This window comes from Scomber japonicus, chromosome 1 (assembly GCF_027409825.1).
Source record: "Scomber japonicus isolate fScoJap1 chromosome 1, fScoJap1.pri, whole genome shotgun sequence".
Taxonomy (NCBI): Eukaryota; Metazoa; Chordata; class Actinopteri; order Scombriformes; family Scombridae; genus Scomber; species Scomber japonicus.
The window spans coordinates 28,242,518-28,268,059 of record NC_070578.1 but is presented as its reverse complement, the minus strand read 5'-3'; the positions used below and the strand labels follow the sequence as shown (position 1 = coordinate 28,268,059).

At 39.0% G+C, this 25,542-nt stretch overlaps 1 protein-coding gene across 1 annotated transcript; it reads left to right on the top strand.

The window, feature by feature from the left end:
- pla2r1 (phospholipase A2 receptor 1) lies at nt 1-23,943 on the top strand. The gene is made up of 30 exons (XM_053316568.1): nt 1-151; nt 2,618-2,998; nt 3,148-3,321; nt 4,134-4,298; nt 4,716-4,829; nt 5,895-6,044; nt 6,310-6,504; nt 6,593-6,756; nt 7,103-7,213; nt 8,394-8,506; nt 8,603-8,772; nt 8,896-9,104; nt 10,300-10,445; nt 11,242-11,326; nt 11,434-11,569; nt 11,665-11,700; nt 12,365-12,525; nt 13,630-13,694; nt 14,637-14,740; nt 14,836-14,972; nt 16,094-16,211; nt 16,392-16,531; nt 17,554-17,695; nt 18,586-18,821; nt 20,611-20,791; nt 20,908-21,042; nt 21,931-22,053; nt 22,141-22,317; nt 23,426-23,461; nt 23,692-23,943. The coding sequence occupies exons 1-30, from the start codon at nt 1-3 to the stop codon at nt 23,907-23,909; spliced, it is 4,473 nt and encodes a 1,490-aa protein (XP_053172543.1). The 3' UTR covers nt 23,910-23,943.
- The last annotated feature ends 1,599 nt before the right edge of the window (nt 23,944-25,542 follow it).

Here is a 25,542-nt window from a genome sequence, read left to right as displayed (position 1 = left end):
ATGTTGATGCAGTTGTGTCGTTGCTTGGACTCCGTGGTTGTTGTTGTGGCGGCTGTTTGTGTAACAGTGTTGCTGCTGCAGAAAAGCTGCGTGTGTGTCACCGAGGAGGACGATGAGGTCCTGGAGAAAAACCAGCTCATGGAGTTTTACAGTAAGTTCAGTCATCTGTTTGTTCCCTTTTGTGTGTCAGGGAAGAAATCCTGCTGCAGAGTGAAAATCCACATTTTGTCTTGATGCTTTTAACACGGTTTGAGAATTATATAACTGTCTGCACTGTGGATGGGGTGAATGGAAAATGAGAATAATCACCGCAGCTTGTTTTTACTGAGCTCACATACAGACTGTTGTGTATAAAGTGATGGCGATCGAAACGTAACTATAGCAGTTTTCTGGGGACCCGCCTAAACTATCCTTAAGTCCTCTATTGATCCCCGGACCACAGTTTGAACCCCATTGCTGCAGCCTGCATGGCTCACATTACCACCAGTGATTTTTATTATCCTTCTTAGAAGCAGCACAACCTCTTCCTCTCTGGTGAAGATGTGCTCTTTAAGGTTTTTTTTGTCCCCTAAACTGAATGAATGAGGAACTATTATAACAAAAAACATGATGTGAAATCTGAATAGGCCTAAAGAAAAATACAAATGCTACTTATGATCATAGACCATATGATCAACATGTGGTGTTTATGTTTGCTGTAGGGCTGAAACATTTGATTAATCACTTAGTTGATTAACAGACTTTATAGACAATAGGTTTAATAATTTATCAAAGAAAAATACCCAACATTGACTGGTTCAAGCATCTCATATGAAAGGTTTATTTATTGTAAATAGCCTCTTTTTTTTGGTTTTGGGATATTTGTTGGAAGAAACAAGCAATTTAAAGATGTCACCTCTGGTTTTGAAAAACAGTGATGGGCACTTTTCACTGTTTTCTGGCAGATTAAAACAGATTAGTAATTAGATCTACAACAAGTCGATTGATCGATTACTTGCCAACTATTAAGTTATTCACCAACTTTATTGATAATCAGTTAATGTCCGTGTAAAGTAAGAATAAATATGTGTTCTGAGTTTGACATAACACAGAAAAGTTTTGTTAACCACCCTGCCAAATTTGAATGATTAAAAAATATATGAAATTAGGTTTCAAAGTTGTGTAAAATTCAGCCTCTTTCTCTGCTCCCACACGCTGTGGGAGTGCCCGCAAAGTTCACTGAAACCCCGCCCCCTAACGAAAGTCACCTGTCAATCAGTCACAACCTCTACCAGAAACATGAACGCTATGTCTGAGAGCTTTCTGCTGCTAACTCGGTTGCCAGCTCGGCTACTAGCTCAGCAGCTAGCTCGGCGGCTAACTCAGCGAACTGGCTAACTGTAGACTGTAGTAGTAGCCTAGTAGTAGTAGTGTGCGCTGAATGTATTTATACCGCTACAGCAGCAGGGGCGGGTTTATGCTAATCATGCCGTGGTGATTTTCAGGCCTGCCCACTAAATCCTGAACACAGAAATCTTGAAACACAGTTTGTGAAGCCTAGCTCCACAATTCAAATCTAAATGGTTGAAATGCTTTTTACACCTTTTTTTAGAAATACATTTATGACCTATTTAATGTGTTTAGAAGAAAATGTCTGATTTCACTTTACGTGATCTTTAATTGTTTTGAGTCATTTTTTAAGAAACCAAAAGATATTCAGTTTACTGTCATAGATGACTTAAAGCGATGGTTCGGCTTAATTTTGACCTAGCGTCATATGCACCATTACGTCTATCTAAACATCCCCTCTGCCCTTTTTTAAAATTTGATTGCAAATTGGTGGAGTTAGAGCCATCAGCCGAATTGCTTAGTACAGGCGCTAATGGAACCAAAAGTGTACATTACCCCACTAATAATACCTGGACCAAATAGGGTCTTTACTCATAAATTGATGCATTGGGAAGTTTGTAAGTACACCAGGAGTTTATTAAAATAATACTTGCCTGATGGCTTTTACTCTGCTGCCGTGTGGTCGTGCGAGATCCCGCACAGAGCACATGTTTATATACAATTGTATGGCATGTTGTCCTATCCTTGTACTCACGTTGATATCTTCTGCTGTACTCTGTTTCTTGCTCCTTCTTCACTACTACACTGAAAGTACACCCATATATGACAATCTTAATCACACAGAACTTGAAATCCCTCTCAGACTATTTTGAGTATGAAAATCCAACATTAAACTAGATCGACATATATAGCCTGTGTTTATCTCCAGTATGCATGGTTGACATTAAGGAGGAGGTAATTACTGAGATGTTTTCATCACTGTCTATACAAACAGTCTTTTTTGTACATTCAGTATATCCTTTGTTTTTTTAGCATTCGGTGACAAAGTCTATTGCTTCATTTTGATGGAGAGATGTCTAACAGGAGGGGTAAAATATTTAAGATTTTACATCCCACTGAGGTTGTATGCCATGCCATGATATCTTATTCAACTCTTCTCCTCTCCCAAGACAAATCCATCTGTTCTAGTCTTTGCTACACATTCACATCAATTCCACACTTCCATCCTCCCCCTTTGTCTTTCACCCTTCTTCCTCTCATCCACATCTCTCACTCTTCTCCTTTCTAGAAAAGGGTTCGTTTATCCTGGAGAGTGAGCCGCTGAAGCGCTGCGTCACAGTGGATCGCTCTAATCTTGTGCTTGAGGACTGTGAGCGCCCCACTCGCCGCATGCTGTGGAAGTGGGTCTCCAGACATCGCCTCTTTAATTTGGGCACCAGCATGTGTCTGGGCCTCAACATCTCTGACACGACGCAGCCTCTTGGCACGTTCGAGTGCGACATGGCCCTGCCTGTGCTGTGGTGGCGCTGCAGTGGAAACATGCTGTATGGCGCGTCCCAGTGGAAGGTGGCTGTGGCCGGACGTTTGGTGGTGGTAAAGAAAAACAATTATCATGAGTGGAAAAGGTACAACACCCCCAGAGAGGGGCCTTGCTCATATCCCTATGAAGGTAAAATATCCTGCAAGTTTTCTGTATTAAAATATAACAGCACATTTGAGACAGTTCGGCAACACAAACCATTCATCTCAATGGCTATCTAACTTGTCTGTGTGGGAGGTTTGTCATTTTGAATCTGACAGGATGTGTTTTATTTGCAGATATCCACACTTTGTTGGGGAATGCACATGGCATGCCCTGCGCATTGCCCTTTAAATACAATAACAAATGGTACTCGGAGTGCACGACTGAGGGGCGAGAGGATCATCTTCCGTGGTGTTCTACCACCATTCACTATGATGAGGCTGAAAGATGGGGCTTCTGTCCGGTGCATGGTAAAATACACAAAGACAAACACACAGCTGAGTAAGACAGGAGCCTACGTAAATATTTTATATGCCCAAAAAATATGTGACAATACCCCATGCCAAAAGCAATGTCCATAAAGAAATTATTTTCCCCAATCTGGGGTTTCCCAGACAGCCCTGTCCTCCAATACCTTTGGGAGCACTAACTGTGAGCCAGATCTCATCATCCAATATTAGTGGTCGACCTCAGTAATGCTCTTGTGGCTGAATGGGAGTAAATCCATGTATCCTGCATGTAGGAGCGTTGGCTCAGCAGGAAATGAATGCCTGTGGTTTCACATTATAGGTGTAACATTTGGGTGTCCACTTACTTTTGGCCTTAAAGTGTCACCCTGAGGTAGTGTATAAGTTCTTCTTTTTTTATTCTGGTTTTTGTATGTGTGTTTTTTTGTTCATTTATGCGTTTACTATTTATTTTCCCTCTGATCTAAATGTTATGCATAAATAATGCATAATAAATTTGATGCACAGTATAGCTTAATGGTTTTAGCTAAACTGACTGAATTTTTTCTACCAGAGCAGCAGGTGAGGTCATTATTATTTGACTCAAAAAAGTCAACTCAGCATGATGTAAAAATATGTGTATTTTTAAGTGAACTCATGTTGCCCCCTAATTTTTTTTCAATCACAGAATTCCTGAAATTTCAAGCGCCATACTCATTATTTTAGGCTGTAATACAAACACTCCCACACACCTGGGCACATGTACATACTGATTCACTTCTTCTCTTATCACAGAGCTTCCCACTGTGCTTTTAATCGCTGGTTTTCGTTCATAGACTCCAGTTGTGATCGTTTCTGGGAATCAAACCAGGAACTGCGTGCCTGTTACCAGTTCAACCTGTACACCATCCTCACCTGGAGTCAAGCGCTGTCAACCTGCCAGGCTCAAGGTGGAAATCTGCTCAGCATCACCAGCCTGGCAGAACAAAGGTACATCAGAGGTAGGAACCCTGTAGCGAACACATACAGGAACCATACAGCTGCTGAATTTGCTATGTACTGCACCTTTATTACATCCATGTGCATTACTCAATGGCAACTCTAAATTAGCACTAGTGTTGATGTTGATATGTTTCTGCTCAGTGGGATTACACTAATTCCTCATTCACAGTTTCGGATTAAGCTCCTTGCTGTTTATATTACAATGTTGTAAATCAGCATAATGTCCATCTCGCTCTCTCTCTTTTGTCTTTTTGCCTTCCTCTTTTCCAGTTATTTATATTGTGTTCTATCATTTTATTGCTGTCTGCTGTCCTTTTTTAAATCCCAAATGAAACATGCTAATAATTTACCGGTGACATATTTTCCACTGAAAGCAACAACTCATACACTCTTCATGTGTTTGGTTCTTGTGTCAGATCGGCTGGATAGTGTTGGAGCAATGGTGTGGATTGGGCTGAACCACTTGACAGATGGTCGGGGGTGGCAGTGGTCTGATGGAGCACCTCTATCGTTGGTCAATTTCACTACAGGTGCTGAGTATTTGTTTACCTTAAGGCTAAGCGAGACAGCAATATCTTGTGATGTGATCAATTTAATCCACTGTGTGTAATAATTATATGTTTGTACAAGACATTTGATAAGAGACAGAAACAAAAAGACGTATGAGACATGGAAATTTGATCATTGAACATGATCATTTGTGCAAATCGCATAGTGTATAAAGGTTTCTCTTGAGTCAGATGAACAGTGTGGGAACAAATAGCAGCACATAACAAAAAACAAATGTGAGTCAGAGGAATCCTGCCAGCTTATTGAAATGTCGGTGAGCATTTGGTGTCAATTGGTGTAAATTCCTCCAAACTGTTTAAGTATGGATCCTATTACTCCAAACTGCTTCTTGGCGATGGCATAGTTAATTTGCTCTTAATACCTTTTACAAAAGTTTTTTACTGACAAAATAAATGAAACAGTCATTGCATAGACATTTCATTGCAGTTATTCTTAACATGCTCACAGCTCCATACCTGCGTCAGTGTTTCACCTTATCTAAAACATGATAAGTGTAGTATATTGAAGATTTTAGTCTTTGTTTAGATATGAACATATGTGTTTGTATTTCTTCATGAGAACCTTTTTGTTTGTCGTTTTTACATTTAAGGGAATAGTACCAGAAAAGGCAAATTAAATCAATGCAAATGGGAAAACAAATGTGCAACCAGCAGATCCATGGTAACACAAATAAGCTAATATTTGGTGAATCATAGACAGATATTAAATGTTTCATAAGATCTGACATGCTTGTGTTTCAATAATTTAACCAGGATCTAGTTTCTCCTTCTAATTGTTGTATCTTCATCCTCAATATTACATGGAAAACATGTTACATAATTCACTTATGAAAAAATGGTACTGAAGTATTACATTTTTACAGAAAGGCCCATGCTCATGTATACCCACAATGGAAATCATCTTTCATGGCATGTAAAAACTTGATCTATAAATATAGGCAGTGGAGGGGAAATCGGTATTTAGTATTATTATTATTATGTAAAAAGAAACCATAGAGGCTGAATTACTCCCATTACTGTGTTCAGGTCTGCCTGCCAGCCCGCTGCAGGACAACAGACAGTGTGGAGTCTACAACTCAGCCTCCGAGGGTCACTGGCAGAGTCTCTCCTGTGAATCTGCTCTGCCTTACATCTGCAAGAAGACGCCTAATGATACCCGGAGAGTCGAGCCACTCGGTGAGAGCACACAAGGAAAAACACATACACCCAACATGAGGTTTCCTATACTGTGGCAGGAGTGAATTATGAGTCAAAGTGCAAAATGTACGAGTAGCTTTTTTAGTTCTTGTAGCTTTTGGCCTCAACAGCTGCACTGCACCTGCGGAGTGAACTTTTAACCTTCCTCTCTGCTGCTCTGCTGGCGGCTAGACCAAAACAATGTCTGCTGTGAATTTGTGTGTTAAAAATCTTGTGTGCCCTATTTTGATCTCTCCTCTCCCAGAGAACTGGCAGTATGTCCATACTGTGTGTGCTAATGATTGGTTACCTCATAATGGTTTCTGCTACCGGATACTATCAGAGGCAGAAGCAGGAAGCTGGGAGGAGTCTTCCCAGGCCTGTGGTTCTCAAGGGGCAAACCTCACCAGCCTTCACTCCCTGTCTGAGGTGGAAATGCTGCTCAGCCTTCTGGCTAACTGTAAGCCACACAAAAATGTGAAGTTCTGTTTATTTTTGGAGAGATATAGTAAGTGAACACTACACACGGTTTTGTCTGTGTTTCACAGTTTCTGGGGCGAGTTCAGACATGTGGATCGGTCTTTGGAAACAACTATCGTCGCCGACTGTAGAGTGGTCTGATGGCTCACCAGTAACTCTGACACTGTGGCACCAGTATCAGCCTCCACACAACCTGACAGATGCAACACTCTGTGCCAAGGCAGACAGGAAGGTGGGAAATCCTGTGTTTGTGCATCTGAAGTGAAAACACCCCTGAAGCTTAATTTTAACATCTCAAAGGATTTTTTTCAGATCAATATTGAATTAGTGTGTTAAAGAAAATTCAGTTTTAGTTCAGCTTAGCGAGTGGAAATTAAATGAATCCCTTTTAGTGCTACAATCATCTTGATTCGTTAGTCCGCCAAGTGTTTTCTTGAATCAATACATTTTTAATCTATAAACATCAGAAAATGGTGACATCAACTAATCCCTTATTATATGTTATACTTACTATAATGTTTGCATGCATTTATTAGATGCTGTCTTATGTTAGAGTAAAATGCTAACATCTTTCATAGGAAGGGACCTGGATTTTAACGTCATGTGATGAGCGACTTCCGGCTGTGTGTAGAAGAGAAAGTCAGACTCCTGTTCGTCAACCTGGAACCTGGGATGAAGGTTGCCCTGAGGTAGGAATGTCCTTGCAAGCATGTCAACCATTACCCTGAACTCACAGGATGGTGGAGGGTCAACAAGTTCAAGATGTTTAGACTTACAACAGATAATTTTTTCATTCAATAAAAATGTGGCGACTAAGCATAAATTATTACATTCTCCAGTTAAGGAAAAATAACTAGGGAAAAAATAAATAAATAAAAAGATAAGCTTCTACTTCAGACTGAAACTGAGGCTTCTTATTTTTAACTTTGTTTGTCAGGCAGTGCAGTGAAGCGTTACAATAGCTCCATACAGATCAGGGTGTGCACCATCCACACGCCTCCTACAGTTGAACTTGTGTGCACGGTGCCCCGTCAGAAGCACAATGAGCTGATTCACTCGGCTGCTGACGTATTGTCTGGCATTCATGTTGCTCCTTGAGTCTGTTTACAAGAATATCAGACTCCTGAGTCATCAAGCTTCTTCATACAGTGTAACATGAGGCCAAAAATGGCCCCGGAGGCACAATATCAGTGTACATGCTTAAACGGCCTCTGATGATTACTGCCAGGGGTTTTTAGTCACCGGCCAGGTAGCCAATTGTTGGGACATCTTGGTTTGTTAATTATGAAAAATACACTGTGTTGAGTCAGTTGAGTTAATATAAATTAATGTAATCCCTCGTCTTTTTCAACTCTTTCAGTTTCTCATTTCCTGTCATCTGACTTGTAAGGTCAGGTAATGTAGGTGATGGTATAAAGGGTTTTGTCCATTACATGAAAGCTTTGAATTCTTTATTCATGTAAATGTTAGTGCAGGCGTCTGGACCCCTAAGTTGAGGCGTAGACGGGACAAAGGTGAGGGGGGTGCAAATTGACACCACTTGTGAAAACACTGCAGCACCAAAAACACACACACACTTGCAAACATAAGCAGACCTGCGTATAATTACACACTTGTCACTCAAGAGCAGGACTGGATAACTTTGAAAGTTTTAGACTGTACTGACTCACCGTTGATTGTTGTTGTTGTTGACCGTTACTCTTGATGAAGGAATATTTCTTTTTATTCTTATCACGTGTTTTAATAATCCTATACTTGATTACATTTTTGTTCTTTTCCAGAATAGAAAAAAACTGCAGTATGCAATAAAACAAAGCTTGAGTTTGATTATTGGATTTCGTTTTGTTGTGGTTCTTGTCGATGTTTTAGGGCTGGAAGCGTCACGGCCACTCCTGCTACACTGTGACCAGCCATGAACAGAACTATGACGATGCACTGATGGGATATTACTGCAAGGCCCCTCTCCTTACTGTGGAAAACAGGTGGCTTATTGACCAAATGATTTATTGTGATCTAAAAAGCATTTCTTTAGTTTGGGGAAACATTTCAGCTTCATCTCATTTTCTTCATGCTGGCAGGTTTGAGCAGGCTTTTGTCAACAGTTTTCTGAGCGAGAACGGGGCCAACAGCAGCATGTATTATTGGATCGGCCTCGTGGACATGGAGAGGGAAGGAGAATACAGCTGGCTTCCTCATAATGGCTCCTATCTACCTCTCACCTTCACAAACTGGAACAAACACCAGCCAGGTAGCCAGCTGTTGTTTAGCTTTTCATTATTAATCATGGAAGATACACCATGAATGTATTGAGTGAGAGGAGTTCATGTGAATCTCTTTTTAAATGATTTTATCTTCTCCTTAAATATCCTAGTCAGTGCCAGCGGCTGTGTTGCTATGTCAGGTGGACCTGCTCTTGGTCACTGGGAGGTGAAAGACTGCAAGTCCCACAAGGCCCTGTCAGTGTGCAAGCAGAGCATCAGCAGTTACCAGGATGTCCAGCTGCCAGAGCACCACATTGATGCCTACGCCCCCTGTCCTCCAGGATGGGAATCACACTCTGGACTGCTGGACTGTTTTAAGGTTGGATCATGAATTTTCTTTTGTTCAACTAATTGATCAATTGGCAGGTCATGTTGGGTTTGTCCTTGTTTGTTTCCTATTAGGAACAGCCTAAATAATAACATGATGAATTTAAAAACTCAAATGGCGCTTTTCCATTACACAGTTCCAGCACGACTCGACTCGCCTCGATTCGGTTGTTTTTGCGTTTCCACTAGGGATAGTACCTGGTACCTGGTACTTTTTTAGTACCTGCTCTGCTGAGGTTCCAAGCAAGCCGAGGCGATACTAAATGTGACGTCAACAGACTGCCGGCTACTGACTGGTCAGAAGAGTCATGAGCCATCCCACACAATAATCAAACCCAGCATTTTTAAATAGCAACAGCGTTACAGCCATACGGCTCAATTTTCTTGCTGTGTGTGTGACAGAAAGCCACATACAGCAGCAAGTACACCACTGCCTCCATGTCCTCCATTGTTTATGTGTTTGTGTCGTGTATAAAACGAAGTTACGGCAGTTTCGCGGTGCCGTGCTATGATGACCCCGCCCACGTTGAGTAGGTACTTCTTTGTAATGGAAAAGGTCCTTCCTGGAACCGAGCCAAGTCGAGGCGAGTCGAGTCGAGTTGTGCTGGAACTGTGTAGTGCAAAAGCGCCAAAACATTATGTTTCTCGGGGCTGTATTTTTTCTGCTGTTTTGTCTTATTACATAATTATCTGTATTAGACGCCCCAAGTAACGAGTAAATGTAATTGTTGAAATGTCAAACAGTAATGAAAAATACCCATCAAAACTTGCCAGAGCCGACGTGGTAATTCAAAAAATTACTTGTTTTGTCCAATCAACAGTCCAAAACCCAAAGATATCAGTTATGGCAAAGAAAAACAACAGTAACCAAAAAAGATTTGGCATTTTTGCTCCATAAATTATGATAAATCGATTGTCAAAATATCTGTCAATTAATTGTCTTTCAATCGACTAACTATTTTTTGTTGACTTATCATCGCAGCTCTAATATTAGATGTAAAATTTTGATGTATCTTGCCTTATTGTTTTCACTTTATGGAAAAAAAAATGAAATGACTGACAAACATAAAACTGTGATTTTGTGTGTTAGGTTGGTTACATTTTAAAAGGTTGTCAGCATTTCTGCAGCTATACTGACTGTCTGTCGTCTGTTTCACATCAGCTGACAGTACGTGTTGCTCTTCTAGGTGTTCCACGATGAGAAAGTCCTGATGAAGCGTTCCTGGGTGGAAGCAGATTTCTTCTGCCAAGCCCTCGGGGCTCAGCTGGCTAGTTTCCACCACTATGAGGAGCAGGTGTTTGTTAAGCAGCTCCTCAGTACCATGTTCGAAGGGTTGGTACAGCCCTCTGGGCCTCGTTAGTGCAGTAATGTTCTGGGAATTGATGAATGCCTCAGTTGAGGTGTTTTTGTTTCTTGTGCACAGAGCAGTAGAGCAGATGTTAATGACTAGCTTTTGAAGATAAAATGTGGTTTGGGATTGTTTATAATCTGTCTACAGATGATTGTGGAATGAATGAGACTCCACCTTAATAAGTCATGTAACCATGTAATAAGTTTTTTAATTGCAGCTGTGAATAATGTGCAAGAATAATTAAACATATCTGTCAAGTAAGTGGTAGGTTTGGGCTGTATCCAAACCTGTTATATTTACACCAAGAAATGTACTGCTTTAATTTGTCATGCTGATATTGAAATAATTTCCACAGAATGTATGAAATTCAATCAAACTTTCATTTTATAGCACCTTTTGTGCAGGTGAATGCAATTCATGAAAGAAGACTGACAAGCCAATAATTTGACAGAACAAATATAAATAATAAAACAATTTGAGACTAATGTGCATGACAAATAAAAACCCCCCCGATATAAATTTAAAAAATGAAATAAAGTATATTTAAAATGAAATTAAATAAGAATAGGATTTATCCATATCTCCACAGTGATCGCCATAATATAATGCAAGTTACACTTTTTTTTACAAAACAGATTTTAAAACAAATGATAAATTTATGCTCACAAACAAGAGCTTATTTATTCTTGCACACAAACAAACAATGTGAAAAGTGTAAAAGACTTGATCAGATGGGCTTGTGTTGCAGTGTGTTTGTGTTCTTCTCCTCCTTTTCAGAACAGAGGGTCGCTGGTTTTGGGTGGGCTTAAATAAGAGAGACCCAGAACATCTTGGAACCTGGGAATGGTCCGATGGTTCTCCTGTAAGTATTAAGAAAAGTTCACGAAAGTGTCCACATGCCTAATCAGGACTCTGTAAAAGGCAGATGATGTACAGTATTAACCATCGTTTTTGTTTCTTTTTGTGCAGGTGGTGGCGTCCTTCATAGAGGATAAGAACGAGGAGGACGACAGGAGGGACTGTGCTGTGTACAGTGACCTGACCAACATCCTCATGCCACAGCCCTGTGACACCAAACATGAGTGGATCTGTAAGATGTCCAGAGGTAAAAAGCCCTCACACCAAAACTCTACACACAGTCACACATACAGTACACACATCATCATGGCTGCATTAACCAAACTCGGATTTACGTTGCAGGTGATGAACTGAAAAAACCCTACTGGTACACAGAGCGTAAGTAGATTTCTTTATTTATGTGATTGTCCTCTTATATGCAAGCTTTATAGACACTAAAAGGTGTTATTAATGTCTTTACTAGTATGTAAGCCACTAAATGCAAAATTACCTTTGGAAGACTACATCATCACAACTATTTAAGTAATTATGCTTTATGTTTACCTAACACTATACTTTAAATACTTTGTTATTTACATAATATTTATACTTCTCTTTCTCCATATATGGTTCTAGTACTTTAATGTGTCCCTCATAGAGAAGGGATGTCTTTTTTGCTGCACTCTATGAGGTTTTTTTTTGTCTTTCCCTATCTGAATTGAGGTTTTATGAACAGAGAGTGTCGTTGGTTGCATAGACTGTAAAGCCCTCTGAGACACTTTAACCTGCTGCTGTGTAACCATAGAAACAATACCAAATTTGCTAAAGGGACTGTTGCTGAGCGTCTAACCAAAAATGAAAAGAAGATTGAAGAAAAATGTTTTGTCATAATCTGATGTAGTAGTCACTAAAATCTGCTGTACCCAGGGTTATGTGATGTGAAAATAACACATCTCAAACAATTCATTAGTCAGTCAAGCAATTAGACCTTTGTCATTATGCCGGTGGATATGTTTAATACTGGATTACGTGAACATGTGTTCTGTGTTATAATTACTTTCAGAGAGTGAGCCGTGGGTGTTTTACCGTGGAGCTGAGTACTTGTTGGCCAAGCAGCCATTCAACTGGGACGCCGTCTCTCTGGCCTGTCAGATGATGGGAGCTTACCTGTTGTCCATCCACTCCAGGGACGAACTGCACTTTGTCAAGGAGCGTCTGCGACGGGTCAGTTTATCTACTTTTATAATTTGTCATATAAACATATTGAGAAAAGGTCTGTATCACCAAACTTTCATAAACACAGATTTGTATTTTTGGGGGATGGTAGCAATAGGAAATTTATTTACAACTAACAATTTAAATATAAATCAATTTTTCCCATAGTTTACTTTCAAAAAGAAACATGCAAGTGAAAAAAATACATTTAAATATGTTTGACATGACAAATTATGTTGTAAATATTGGCCAAACGTATCAAAAATGATATGTGATAGTACTGTATATATAGTACAGATGTGTATAATCCTGTAAACCTATTCTATTCCTATTCTATTAAAACTCTGCAAAACATTTATTTTTAAACATGTCAAAATCTTAAAAAACCAAAAAACAAACCAGTTTACTTCAAACAGTACTATAATATTTGTGGATATTGTCTTCTCCTCTTGTGATATCATTATTTATTTGAAGAGAAAATGGCATTTGCTGTGGAAATACTACTACCACCTAACTGCAGTAACCAAATGCCAAGAGCTTTGGACATCAATGCTTTTTTTTTGTAGTTTTCAATGAGCAGAAGAACGGTTTGACACAGAGAACACAGCCAAAGAAATGTACTTAATCACAGGGGCTTTTCTTCATTGAATGGTCCACTAGCCCCATTCTTCCTAACAGTTCACACTCACAAACACAGTGAGACACAAACACGTGCATGAACAAGTGTCAACACAATTGACACACTCTTTCTTCATACAAATTCAAGTGTTTACAGACACACATCGACAAGCCAAAGCGTACCTCATATGTGGACACTTTCATGCTCGAGTGGGCCCATACACGAGGAGTAAGAAAAAGACTGTTTTCGGCAGCAGCCTTTTGGACCAGACTAAAGAAGTCTCTTGTGCTGGCGAGGATTGTGAGGGATAAAGGGAACAAAACACGGCGATGAAAGAGGCGTAGTACGGGCCAAGGAGAGCGAGCGCCTGAATGGCCACTCAGCCATTCAAAAGCTGAATCTTCCACCCCAGTGAGGCCTGGATTGCAAAGGAGGAGGGTAAAAGTGAAGTTCTGTTCTTTCTCATCTCTGCTTCTTTCACTGTGTCTCCTCAGTTCTCACTGGGCCCTACTGACTGGTGGATTGGCCTGTCCATTGGCAAGCCTGGAGAGGAGGTCAGGTGTGTGTGTTTGGAGCTTGTTTAAGATATCCTGTTATTGTCACTGATTCTATTACAGCAGTCAATGCTTTATTAGTTAGAAAATGTTTATTTTAAAACCAAGGTCTCTGGGAGAAAGGGAAATATAAACTTAATGGAAATTTGACAAGGAGGTTAATTTAAGAGAGGAAATACTGAATAGAGGTAACAAGAAATAGAGTTAATGACAAACTACCTTCTCTAAGCCATGTTAACGGTTGATCCATCACTTTGTTCCAAAGTGCAATATCTCAACTATTAAATAGATTGCTACAACATTTTACACAGATATTCATTGTCCCAGGTAATGAATCCTACTGACCTTAGTGATCCTCTGACTTCTCATCTAGAACCACCAGCCGGTTGTACAGACATTCAGTGCTCCCAAACAATGAATCCCCATTACTCTGTTATTGTCATTTTGAGTGAAATGTCTCAACAACTGTTGGATGGAGAGCCACAAATAGACATTCATGTCCACCTAAAGATCTCAATCTCAATCTTTATTTGTATAGCGCTAAATCACAACAAAGTTATCTCAAGGCACTTTACACATAGAGCAGGTTCTAAACCGAACTCTTCAGGTTTTAACTTTAAAGAGACCCAACATTCCCACATGAGCAACAGTGGCAAGAAAAAACTCCCTTTTAACAGGAAGAAACCTCAGGCAGAACCAGACTCAGAGTGGGCGGCCATCTGCCTTGACCAGTTGGGGTTGAAATGAGAGAAAGGAAGGATAGAGGATACATTTGAATAACTTTGTGATCCCTTAGCTTGTAAATATTTGGAAACAATGTTCATTGAAAGTTTCTGTGTGTGTGTGTGTGTGTGTGTGTGTGTGTGTGTGTGTGTGTGTGTGTGTGTGTGTGTGTGTGTGTGTGTGTGTGTGTGTGTGTGTGTGTGTGTGTGTGTGTGTGTCTTCAGGTGGAGTGACAGGTCAGAAGTAGAGTTTCAGAACTGGGCAGAGGGGAGTGCGGCGGCTGCCTCTGGGAAAAATGGGGTGTGTGTCACCATGTCCTCTTCATCAGGTAAACATATGTACACACAGTAACATACATACTCAGTTGAATGTTTACTTGCAAATGAGTGTGTACTGAGGCCTTCTTTCCTTCAAATGTTGCAGGTAAATGGTCGATGAATAAATGCAGCGATGTCCACGGCTATGTTTGCAAGAGAAAGACTGTTTCGGTGGTGGAGACTCCCAGGGAGCCGCACTACATCGGAGGCTGTCCAGAGAAATGGCTGTACTTTGGACACAAGGTTCTGACACACACACACACACACACACACACACACACACACACACACACACACATCAGTAACCTTCAGACCTTTGAAAGAAACTTTCTATTATTTAGTACTGAAAATTATGGAGATTATATTGTAATTCCATAAATTTGCATTATGCAATTTCATTTGGTTGTGTCCCCATTATTGTTGTAATTAAATGGCAGCAAACATCATATTTTTACCTTAGGTTTTTATTTTGTCTCATCGACAACTCTTAGTACACTCTATTATTGTTGTAAATAGGATTTCACTTTCTTTGTTATTCGAAATGCAAAAGATAGTCTCTTTGTACACAACTTGCTTCTAAAAATGCCCCTCTGACTTTTCAGTTTCCTCTTGGGTTGAGGCAGGATGTTTGTGTTTACATTTACTGTTCCTTAGAAAGTTGTTATCTACCGCAGAACAACCCCAAACTGACAATGCTCAAGCTGAGTCAACCTCTTTGAAGAACAAAGCCAGCTGATATAGTATATACGGTAAATGAATGGTGGCCTACGGTGGCCAGGAAACTCACGAAAAGACTGTATGTAGAGCCAGTGTTTGTCCATTCTGGGTAACCGTAGAAACATGGCAGTGCAACATAGCAAGCTACGTGGAAGAGGACCCTCTCCCTCTGTTGATATAAAAGGCTTATTCTAAGCAAACAAAAACACAATGATTCTTATTTTCAAGTGATGAAACATTAATTAAAAGATACTTATAAATATGATATATAAATATTTCTACCAAGCCTGTTCTACATAAATCCACTAAATTCTACACACTGCACCTTCGTTTGACTTTTTGAGCATTACTTGTCTAATTTGCCTCAAATTTAATCATAAGAAGCAGAGATGGTTGCTAAACTTTTGTTTTTATTCTGGTTTCAATCAGCAGTACCATGAAATTATGTCCTCTGTCTATCAAAGGCGACTTCATGCTTTTTTTACACTGAATCCTGATCTTTTCAAAATAAAAAGTCCTGGTGGTGACGGGGGAAGAATAATTTGCATTTCAGGATGTGATATTCATGTTTTGTGTGGGATGTGTGTGTGTGTGTGTGTGTGTGTGTGTGTGTGTGTGTGTGTGTGTGTGTGTGTGTGTGTTGGCAGTGTCTCCTGCTTCACCTCCCTGGTAGTCCTGAGGAGGGAAAGAGTTGGAAAGATGCCGAGTCCATCTGCTCCTCATTCGAAGGATCGCTGGTTGCTATTGAAGATGAGATTGAACAAGGTAGAGGCAATAAGCAATGTTAATTGTACAATTAGTCAATGAATGGTTCATTTTATATACAAACAGTGTGAGACCACATCACTTTGATTTTGTGCTCTTCGGTAGCTCCACTGATGAGGCATGTTAGGAAGGAATACTGCTCTATTTTGTTTTTCTGTTGTCATGGCATAATTTCTGCAGCCTACATCACCATGCTGCTCCAGGGCAGCTCTGTAGGCGTGTGGATCGGCCTGCGGGATGAAGACACCATGAAATGGACCAATGGGAAACAAGTCAGCTACACCAACTGGTCTCCAATTGAACCAAAGAGCTATCTCACTGTAAGTGCCTGTGAATACTTTAAGTTGACCCACATTCCTAACTGTTGGAAATGTAGAAAATGTATGTAATATATGTTATTATATGTGTGTAAATATGTGTTCCTCAAAAATGTAGAGGAAAATTTGCTTTTTCTAGTTCTGGAGTTAAAATGTGTGTCTGTATTTGTATGGTGAGGGAGAATAATAATAATGAATCAATATCTTGACAGTATTTGCTCAAAACTTAATCTGATTTAGTTTGTTCTTAAGCTGCTGTTGAAAATTGTCGTCATCATGAGCAAAGCCCAGTATACTCACTACAGCCATGTAGTGTATGTCTTTTTGTTGAATGTTGTCGATGATTCATGGAAGAGCTTGAGACTCTGTGTATATCTAATAGAGTGACTGTTATATTATATTATGGCCATCAGTTTAAATTATATCAGCTTTTGTTTATGAGATGTTGTGTCTCTTCTCTCAGTTTGGTATGACAGATGGCTCAAAGTACGTTGATGCCCATGAGTCATTGTGAACTACAGATAAGCCAGACAGAGGCACAAATCTGTTGCAGAAAATTCACAATGCTTTGTTATTAAAACTAGGAACAGAACTCATCCAAATGTGCCTCATAACCTCTTAAAGTAAACTAATTTAAACTTCTGAATGCTCTATAAGTTTCTATGAAGCATAATCTGTATTCATCCAAGCCTTAACATCTTAAAGTGCCATAACTCCTGGAACTTTGGATTCCTGAAATGACTCATCTCCCTTTTCTAATTTATGGAACTGGTATAATCTGGTCTGTTAGATGAAAAATACCATTTTAAAAGAATTGTATAAAAAAATTAGGATGAATTGTTGACTGGTTGCAAGTCACCATGTACTGTAATGTGAATAGATCTGATACCAAAACCCTTTATAAACACACCAAATGTTGATTGACGTGAACAGAGATTGTACGCATTCACAAATGTATACTTTTCTATGGGTTTGTGTGTATTTGTCTGCATGTGCGTATTAATATGCACTCTATAAACCTCCAGGAGGATGAGTGGCTCAGTGGATTTGCTGATGAACCACTGTGTACCGTTCTGTCCAACAACCACAACTTCCACCTGACAGGAAAATGGTACGATGAGAAGTGCAGCGAGAATGGGTATGGCTTTGTTTGTCAAAAACCTCAAGGTAAGATTCCCTCAGTTTCTTTCTTTTTGGTTGTACTCGTCAGTCTTTCATGTCTCTGAGTGCCATCACATCACTATTCCTCTTTTGCTGTCAGACAGTTTGTGTTTTTTGACACTGAATGGTCTCTGAAACTTGAAATCTTGAATGTCGACACGTGTTTCTGTTCCTGACAGCTACATAATTACATTCAAAGGCTACCTAAATTTAGGGAATGCTTTAATTTTATGCTAATTTTACTGGGAATTTCCAGAGTAATTTGCAGGTATTAAACTATTTGAACAAAATATTTTTATGTAATTTGGTGGTGCATTTTGGAGCAAAAGTGTTAGTTTCATTGGTAAGTGCCCACTCATTATATTTAGGTTCATGTTAATTTGCAAAAATCCTTAAAAATTAGACTCTTAACAGTTCTTTAACAGGCAAAATGACTTAGTTTTCAGTGTGCACATTAGCATATTAGATTGTTTCTTAAAGGGTTTTTAAGAAAGAAACTTATATTATAATATGTAGTTTTACACACAAAGTTACACGCTGGAAACTAAGTAATTTTGTCTGTTAAAGAATCACTAAACACTAAAACCAATATAACACTTTTTCTTTTTTTTTCTCTTATATTTGTACTAAATTGCACCACCTTAAAATGGTCATTAACTACCCACAATTTATAAATACATTCAACTCTAAAAAAACACAAGGACACCAGTGCCATGTCCTTCTCTAGGGATCAAATTGAATCAATAGCTTTGGTCTTTACCTTGATTGCCGTGAATACAGATTATCCATTAACTGTATATGTCCCAAACATTAACAACTTTAAATAATCATTCTGACACAGCCTATCTTACCTTCTTCTTACATTCCTCTCTTTTGCTTTTGTTTTTCTGTCACAGATAGATCCAAACCTCCCACCCACTCCTATAGCCACCCTCTCCCTGACAATATTGAGTACCGGAGTCGTAGCTACAAGGTTGTTTCTGGCAACATGAGCTGGTACGACGCGACGCATATGTGCATAGAGAATGAAGCGGACCTAGTGAGCATCACAGATGCCTACCACCAGGCTTTCCTTACTGTCCTTGTCAATAGATTGGCAGTCCCACACTGGATTGGACTGTATAGTCAAGACGTATGTATCCCATCATACAATATGTACTCTGGGTGTGTTTTTTTCCAGCATTTCTACTGTTAATGTTTAAACGCTACTTAAGCATGTAAACATAAGATACATTTTAGTATTTTTGTTTTCATCTCTATAAGAACATGTCATTAGCATCCTAAAGACTCCAAACCTGTTATTCTTTTTTTGATGAAATGATGCTATGGTATGCCCTTAAATTTAAGAATTTTACATTGTTTTTCAAGTAACAGGTAGACACAGAGAGCCTATAGAGCAAAAAATGGCTTGTAGCTAAGTCTGAATAAAGAAAAACATGTCATCCAATCCAGATTTGGTGAGCAAAGGATTCCTTGAACAGAAACCTTTTTTTTCCCCGTTTAGTTTGTTTGGTGCAGATGCCTTCAGATGGATGGTTACAGTTGTCTAGCATGCCTCTAGAGTTTTTCTGCTGGCCTTCTGCCCACGTAGACATACTTTGCCCATGTGCACAGGCATGTACTTCCCCAGCAGACAGCCAGAGCCTTAACATTTGGATTCAAGTATCGCTGAGCCTCCATGGAATGTCTTAGTCATGCTGTGAAATGAGTACAGGAAGTGAGAGAAACTGATTCACTCTGTTACATTTCTGTCTCTAAATCTGTTTGTTTAACTCTAGTTACATTCTATAAGACAGTAAACCTAACTAGATACTAGCTAACAACTGCAGTATTTTGTCATAGTTTTTAAGTGTTATGACTGCTTTAGATAAAGCTGCTTGATTAATATACCATGGAACACTGAGTGTGTGTCTCTTCTGGTGAGTCAGTAGCTGGATTCCCCTTCAGGCACATGCAGGTTTGTGCACCTCCTCGACCTAATCATGGCATTTAAAACAGTTTTAATTAGAGTTTTAGATTTTATAGAGGATATATCAGAAACCAGGATTAAAATTAAACTATGGGAAATGTCAATTGTCCATGTGAATGAGATGATAATTGAGAGCAACACTGATGAGGATATTTTTGTTACCTAACTGGATAACATCTTATACAAACATATTTAATTAAAATGTATTTATTTATTTTAAACGGGGAATCTAATTGAGATCAGGATCTCTTTTCCAATAGAAACCTGTGCACAAGAAGAACTGACAAACACACACAAGTTTACGAATATACTGTAAACTAGTTACACATTAAAGAAAAAATAGTAAGTGGAATTTAAAATGCTTGAATACAATGTTGAAGAGAAATTAGAGATTATATTAAATTGGATTAAATTAAATTAGATTAGATTAGAGAGTTATATTTGAAGGTATGAGGGATCTTTGAGCATGACTTACCTATACCTTCATCTCGGGAGTAACAACTCATTTACTAAGTTTATACCGCAAAGTTAAAATGTTTGGTGATCTGACATAATAATTAAGATGTGATCAGAGAGCACACATAAAGAGGAAATTTCCATCAAACCCTATGATTAAATAATATTCAGAGCAACTTCCCTCTTCTGGTTAATAGGGAGGAGTTAGTCATCTGTGATAAAACACGGATACACTGAGTCAGGAGGCTTTAAAGTGAAGGGGGAGGCATGTATATGTACAAAATCACTATAATCAAGCACAGACATAATTGTAGATTGAATAATATTTAAAAAATAGAAGTAGTATTACTGCTAATGCTTGTCCATCAAACCGCTGTGCATGCACTGATTGACGGCCACTGCTGCTACAGCCTGCAATCTAAATCAGTGTCAAGTGTTACTGAGTGCCACCACAAGAGAGACTTCTTGACACATAAATGACTGTGCTTGCTTACAGAGCGGTATCAATTATCAGTGGTCAGATGGCAGCGACACCGTGTACACACACTGGGACGCGGCCGATGACGATGACAACTTTGTGACAGGAGAGTGTGTGTACATTGACGTGAATGGAGGCTGGCGAAGAGCTGACTGTGAAACTTTGTTGCCTGGAGCCCTGTGTCATATCCCCCCACCAAGTCAGTGCTCCTTCAGTGAAATGTGAAAATCTTGAGCGCTCCACTCTTCTGCTGCTGCTGGGTGTCTGTTACGCATCATGTGTGAAAATTCACAATTTTCTGCCTCTCTCTTGCAGGGAATAAGCCATTTATCTCATATGAGGTGGTGTGTCCCTCTACGTGGGTGAAATTTGGACATGGCTGTTACAATTTTGAGCCTGTAATGCAGAGACTTACATTTGAAGAGGCAAGAGAGCACTGCAGACAGAAAGGTAGGGGGTGATTTTGGCTATTTTTAACCTGTGAGATCATTAATGACTTAATTTCTCTGTTGTTTTTTGTTAAATGATAATGACACTTCTTTATCATCATTAAAGAATTTAATGAGCTTTATCACTCAGATCTGCAGGATGGGATAGCTTACATACTCCCCCTGTAGTTTGAATATGGGTGCTACACTGAAATGCATCATGCTTTAGAATAATGGGATTACATGTTCGAAAAGTTCCAGGAACCATGGACCTGGAGGAACTAAAAGTAGGAACTCAAAGTCCCTTTTATGCATATTCACAGCTTCTGAAGAACTGTGAAGATTAGGAAAATTAGACTGATGACAGATTTAAAAACGACTGCAGCAGTTGAAGTGCATATTTTATTCACAAATAAACAACAGAGGGACTCTCTTCTTCTGTTTATTCACTGTTGCATGACTGATGTTTGCATTGGATTTAATCAATGAATGAATAGCAAAGATGCAGAGCTGGAAAATGAGATTGGAACCTCTCTTGAGTGATTTACAGTTCTTGATCCATTGGAAACAGAGGGAAATAGCTAACATGGCTCTGTTCAATAGCAACAAAATCCATCTACCAGCACCTCTAAAACGTAATACTTTACCTTTGCCCTTTACCTCTGCCTTTAACAGAAGATACAGAAACCAAGGTGTAAAAATTACACATTGCAGTTGGCTGTTTCCCCTGTTTTTAGTCTTTATGTTAAGCTTCTGACAGCTGTAGCTAAACATTTACAGTACAAACATGAAACATGCATCAGAAAGTCTCATCTAACTCTCAGTAAGAAAGGGTATTTGACAAAATACTGACCTGTTCCTTTAAACTGCACAGTAATAGTGAGTTTGTTGTGCTGTTTTCACTTTCCAGTCAACACCTCTGATATCCTGACCATTGAGAGTGAGACGGAGAACCGCTTTGTTCTGGAGCAGCTGTGGTCTACAGGGTTCCTTCACCAGAACATGTGGTTGGGGATTTACTTTAACATTGACAGTAAGAGCCTATCACTCTCCCCATACCCATCAGATGATAGTCATCCCCTAAAGCCACATGTCACTAACTTGGGGTGTCTGCTTTTAGCTGATTCCATGGCCTGGGTGGATGGTTCACCTATGGACTACACTAACTGGCCTAACAAAGCCCCAGACTCCAAGCAGCTGACTGCAGATTCCTGTGTTACTACCAGGGTGGTTGACGGAGTATGGCACTTGTCACGGTGCACAGAGCGGCTCGGCTTTGTCTGCAAAACCATCTCAGGTAAACTGAACAGGGATCATTGTGAAGAATTCTGGGGCCTTCTGAATGAGTATTGGGTCTTCTCTAATTGTCAGTCACCAAAATCAACACAGCTAAATATTAAACCGCTAAATATTAAAGAGACACTTATTTTAGGAACTAAGGCACATGCACAATGAACTGCTGGATTCAAGTGTTCCCAACTTCAAAATCAAACACTCTGTAGGTTTGAATGTTGGCTGTAAAACTTTTGTCGTTTGCTCCATCATGGAAACTAGAGACTGCAGTCAGCTTGAATTTATGTGGGTTGCAATTTTACACATTACTTACAAATTTTCATGGGAAGACAAGGTTAAGGATAGGATAATCCACTTCTCCTCTGTCCATCTGTATTGATTCAAACACATTAAGTGAATCAGAGTCTCTGTTCTTCTGCTTTAACTATAAACTTATTACAGCTGCCCACAAGGGAAATGCTTTATACTGAACATATAGATTCTGCTTGAAATATCACTTTGAACGTTGGTAAAAAATAAGACCTACACTCAAGTAGAGTCAGTAATTTGCCTACATGCCTGTACCTTTCAAACATATTGCCATTTATTAAAGATTCCATGCAGTCATGTTTCAAGACATAAAAGATAATATGCTTTGTGTTAATACAACACATTTTTAGTTGAAGGGGACTTTAAATCAAAATATATGGATGATTTGATACTGCATTTTCAGATGACACAACCTTGAAACAGAAAAAGAAAATAAATTGTGCATTTCTCTGTGATTTACATTCTGGCTGTGTGAAATTAAACTTTAAACATTGAGTCCAACAATCTCCTGGTCAGTCCTGGAAAAATCTGTATGTCACTGTATGCATAAAGATGTGAGTTAATTTATTCATTATTCATTCATTCATTTGGACATTTATGAATAATGTTCCTTATTATTCTAAAGTATTCTGCAATCTGACTTAGGACACTAAGACCTACATTATGTTTTAGCATTACACATAGAGTCAGTCTTTTCATTGATAGTGTGTCAGTTTTCTTCTTGGCTGATACCACATCGTCTGAATACCAAATATGACACATAACAGGTTAAGCTGAAATTCACTACATGTGTTCCTTTGCAGATGTCGTCTCTGAGGTTGAAGTGCAGCCACTGAATGGTAAAGAGAACAATTTAATATGTCCTATTGGTGTCATAATTATAAAGAGTTTTTCACATTCTCAGGTTTAAGCTCAGTGAGGATACAGTGTACTATCAAAAATACAATACAATGTCCAATATATAATGTTGTAGATCAGTAGATTTATGCCTTTATACATGGAAATCAAAAACAGCGCCACCACAGCAGGAATTAAACATACTCACTCAGCTTTGGTCTGTATGTTTCAGGTTTACATCATGGTATCATCCCTGCTGCAGTACTGGTGGCTGTACTGATCTTTGCTCTGCTGGCAGGAGCAATGTGGTTCATGTACAGGAGGAACTCTGCTCGTTTTCGTGGACTCCCTACGCTCGGAAGCGCTTATTACAGACAAACCAGTTCACAGGCTACAGAGTCAGATGGAAATGTGCTGATCACAGACCTGGAAACTCACTCAGGAGAATAACACATAAAGACTCCATGCCTTTTTAGGTCTCTGTTGTTTTTTTCCCCCATTCTCTGTCTCTCTCTCTCACCATTTCACCATCAGGTATGAATGCCAGATGACACTGAAGCTGTGACGCTGACTCCTCAGGACAGTGGTGAGATGATAATGGCAAACAACAGTATTAGGTCATTAAATTTGAGAATGTGCTTGAAGGATCTGTTACCCCCCTTTATAGATTTATTCAAATCATTTAAATCAGGAAAACATTATATCTTGTTTTGACACTGAAGAGCCCACAGTTGAATTTCTGTGGTTTGAAGTAGAATAACAGTGGTCAATATTTTAAAATTCACATGAGAATGTTAATAAGGGACATTGTAGAGCTTTTAACTTGTTTAAAGAGGTACAAAACACCTAATATTTGATATAGTCCTGCAGTATGAGTATTCATTTCTATTATAAGTTAAGATTTACTTAATAGGAACAAGAGTACAGATGTCTTTGTCAGAATCACAAGTGTCTTCCCCTCTGTCAGACAAGAGGCATATTGTTGTCAAAATAACAATTACAAGAATAATTGTAATTTAAATGTAGATTTGATTCAAAATTCGGGGGTCTTTGAAGCTGTACACAAGGTACCGCTATTTTGTCAGTATTACTTTTATATTTTATTTTTTTTAAGTATATATGCTGTATATTGGTAAGAGATTTTTTTGTTGTATGCTCAAAACTAACACAAACTGTGTAAGGAAACTGATGATTGGATTTGTTCTGTTTTTTCACTTTGCAAAGCAAATTATGAAATGTATTTTGCACAATTGTCTCTGTGTTTTAATAAATTCAAGGTGGGCCCAACAACGCCAGCTCATTTATTTCTGTGTGAGTGATTGAGAAAAAGAGGAAATACTCTGCATGCTTCCCTTTTCTTAATTACTTCACTTTTTCAGTGAAAAAGGACTAGATTGTCAGAACTCCACAGAATGACATGACACATCTTCAGACAACATTTCTTCCCACGCAGGACCGCACAACGTCTCAGTTACAAAATAACGGAGGTTCAAGTATTGCAGTACCAAAGTTACTTGACACAATTGAACCAAAATATATGCCAGACAAACAGTAGTTTTGGAGTGTGACTTACAATTCAGACAAATTCAATTCAGAGTGCTGGTATAATGTTACAGGCTTTCTAGACATATTAAATGTCACAAATAGGCATATTGACTCACAGAGCATCTTGCTGTTTCCCAGAAAAGATAGACTTGAGACAAGACTGTGCTTTGGCATAATATGTTCAGCTTGCAGTGATCTGATTTAAAATAAGTAGGCCAGATGTGGTTTTCGGAGGCTGTACTCCAGTACAGAAAGAATGGAACAAGTGGCTCATTGTTTTGTGATTGTGATGAGAAAATTTATCTTTGTTTTTGTTTTTTTAAATACATTGGTACTCTTATCATTTCCCATTGAACTAATCTCCCAGTGACATACATCACTGACTACATCACAAATATTGTCTCTGTGGAAACTGAATTTGTAAGCATTTGAGTTACAATATTAGCCGTTGTTTAATTGATCTCAGTAAAACATACTCCGAGCCATTAGATTGCTTTAAATGAAGGCAGCAGTACTTGGCAGCACTAAATCAATGGGA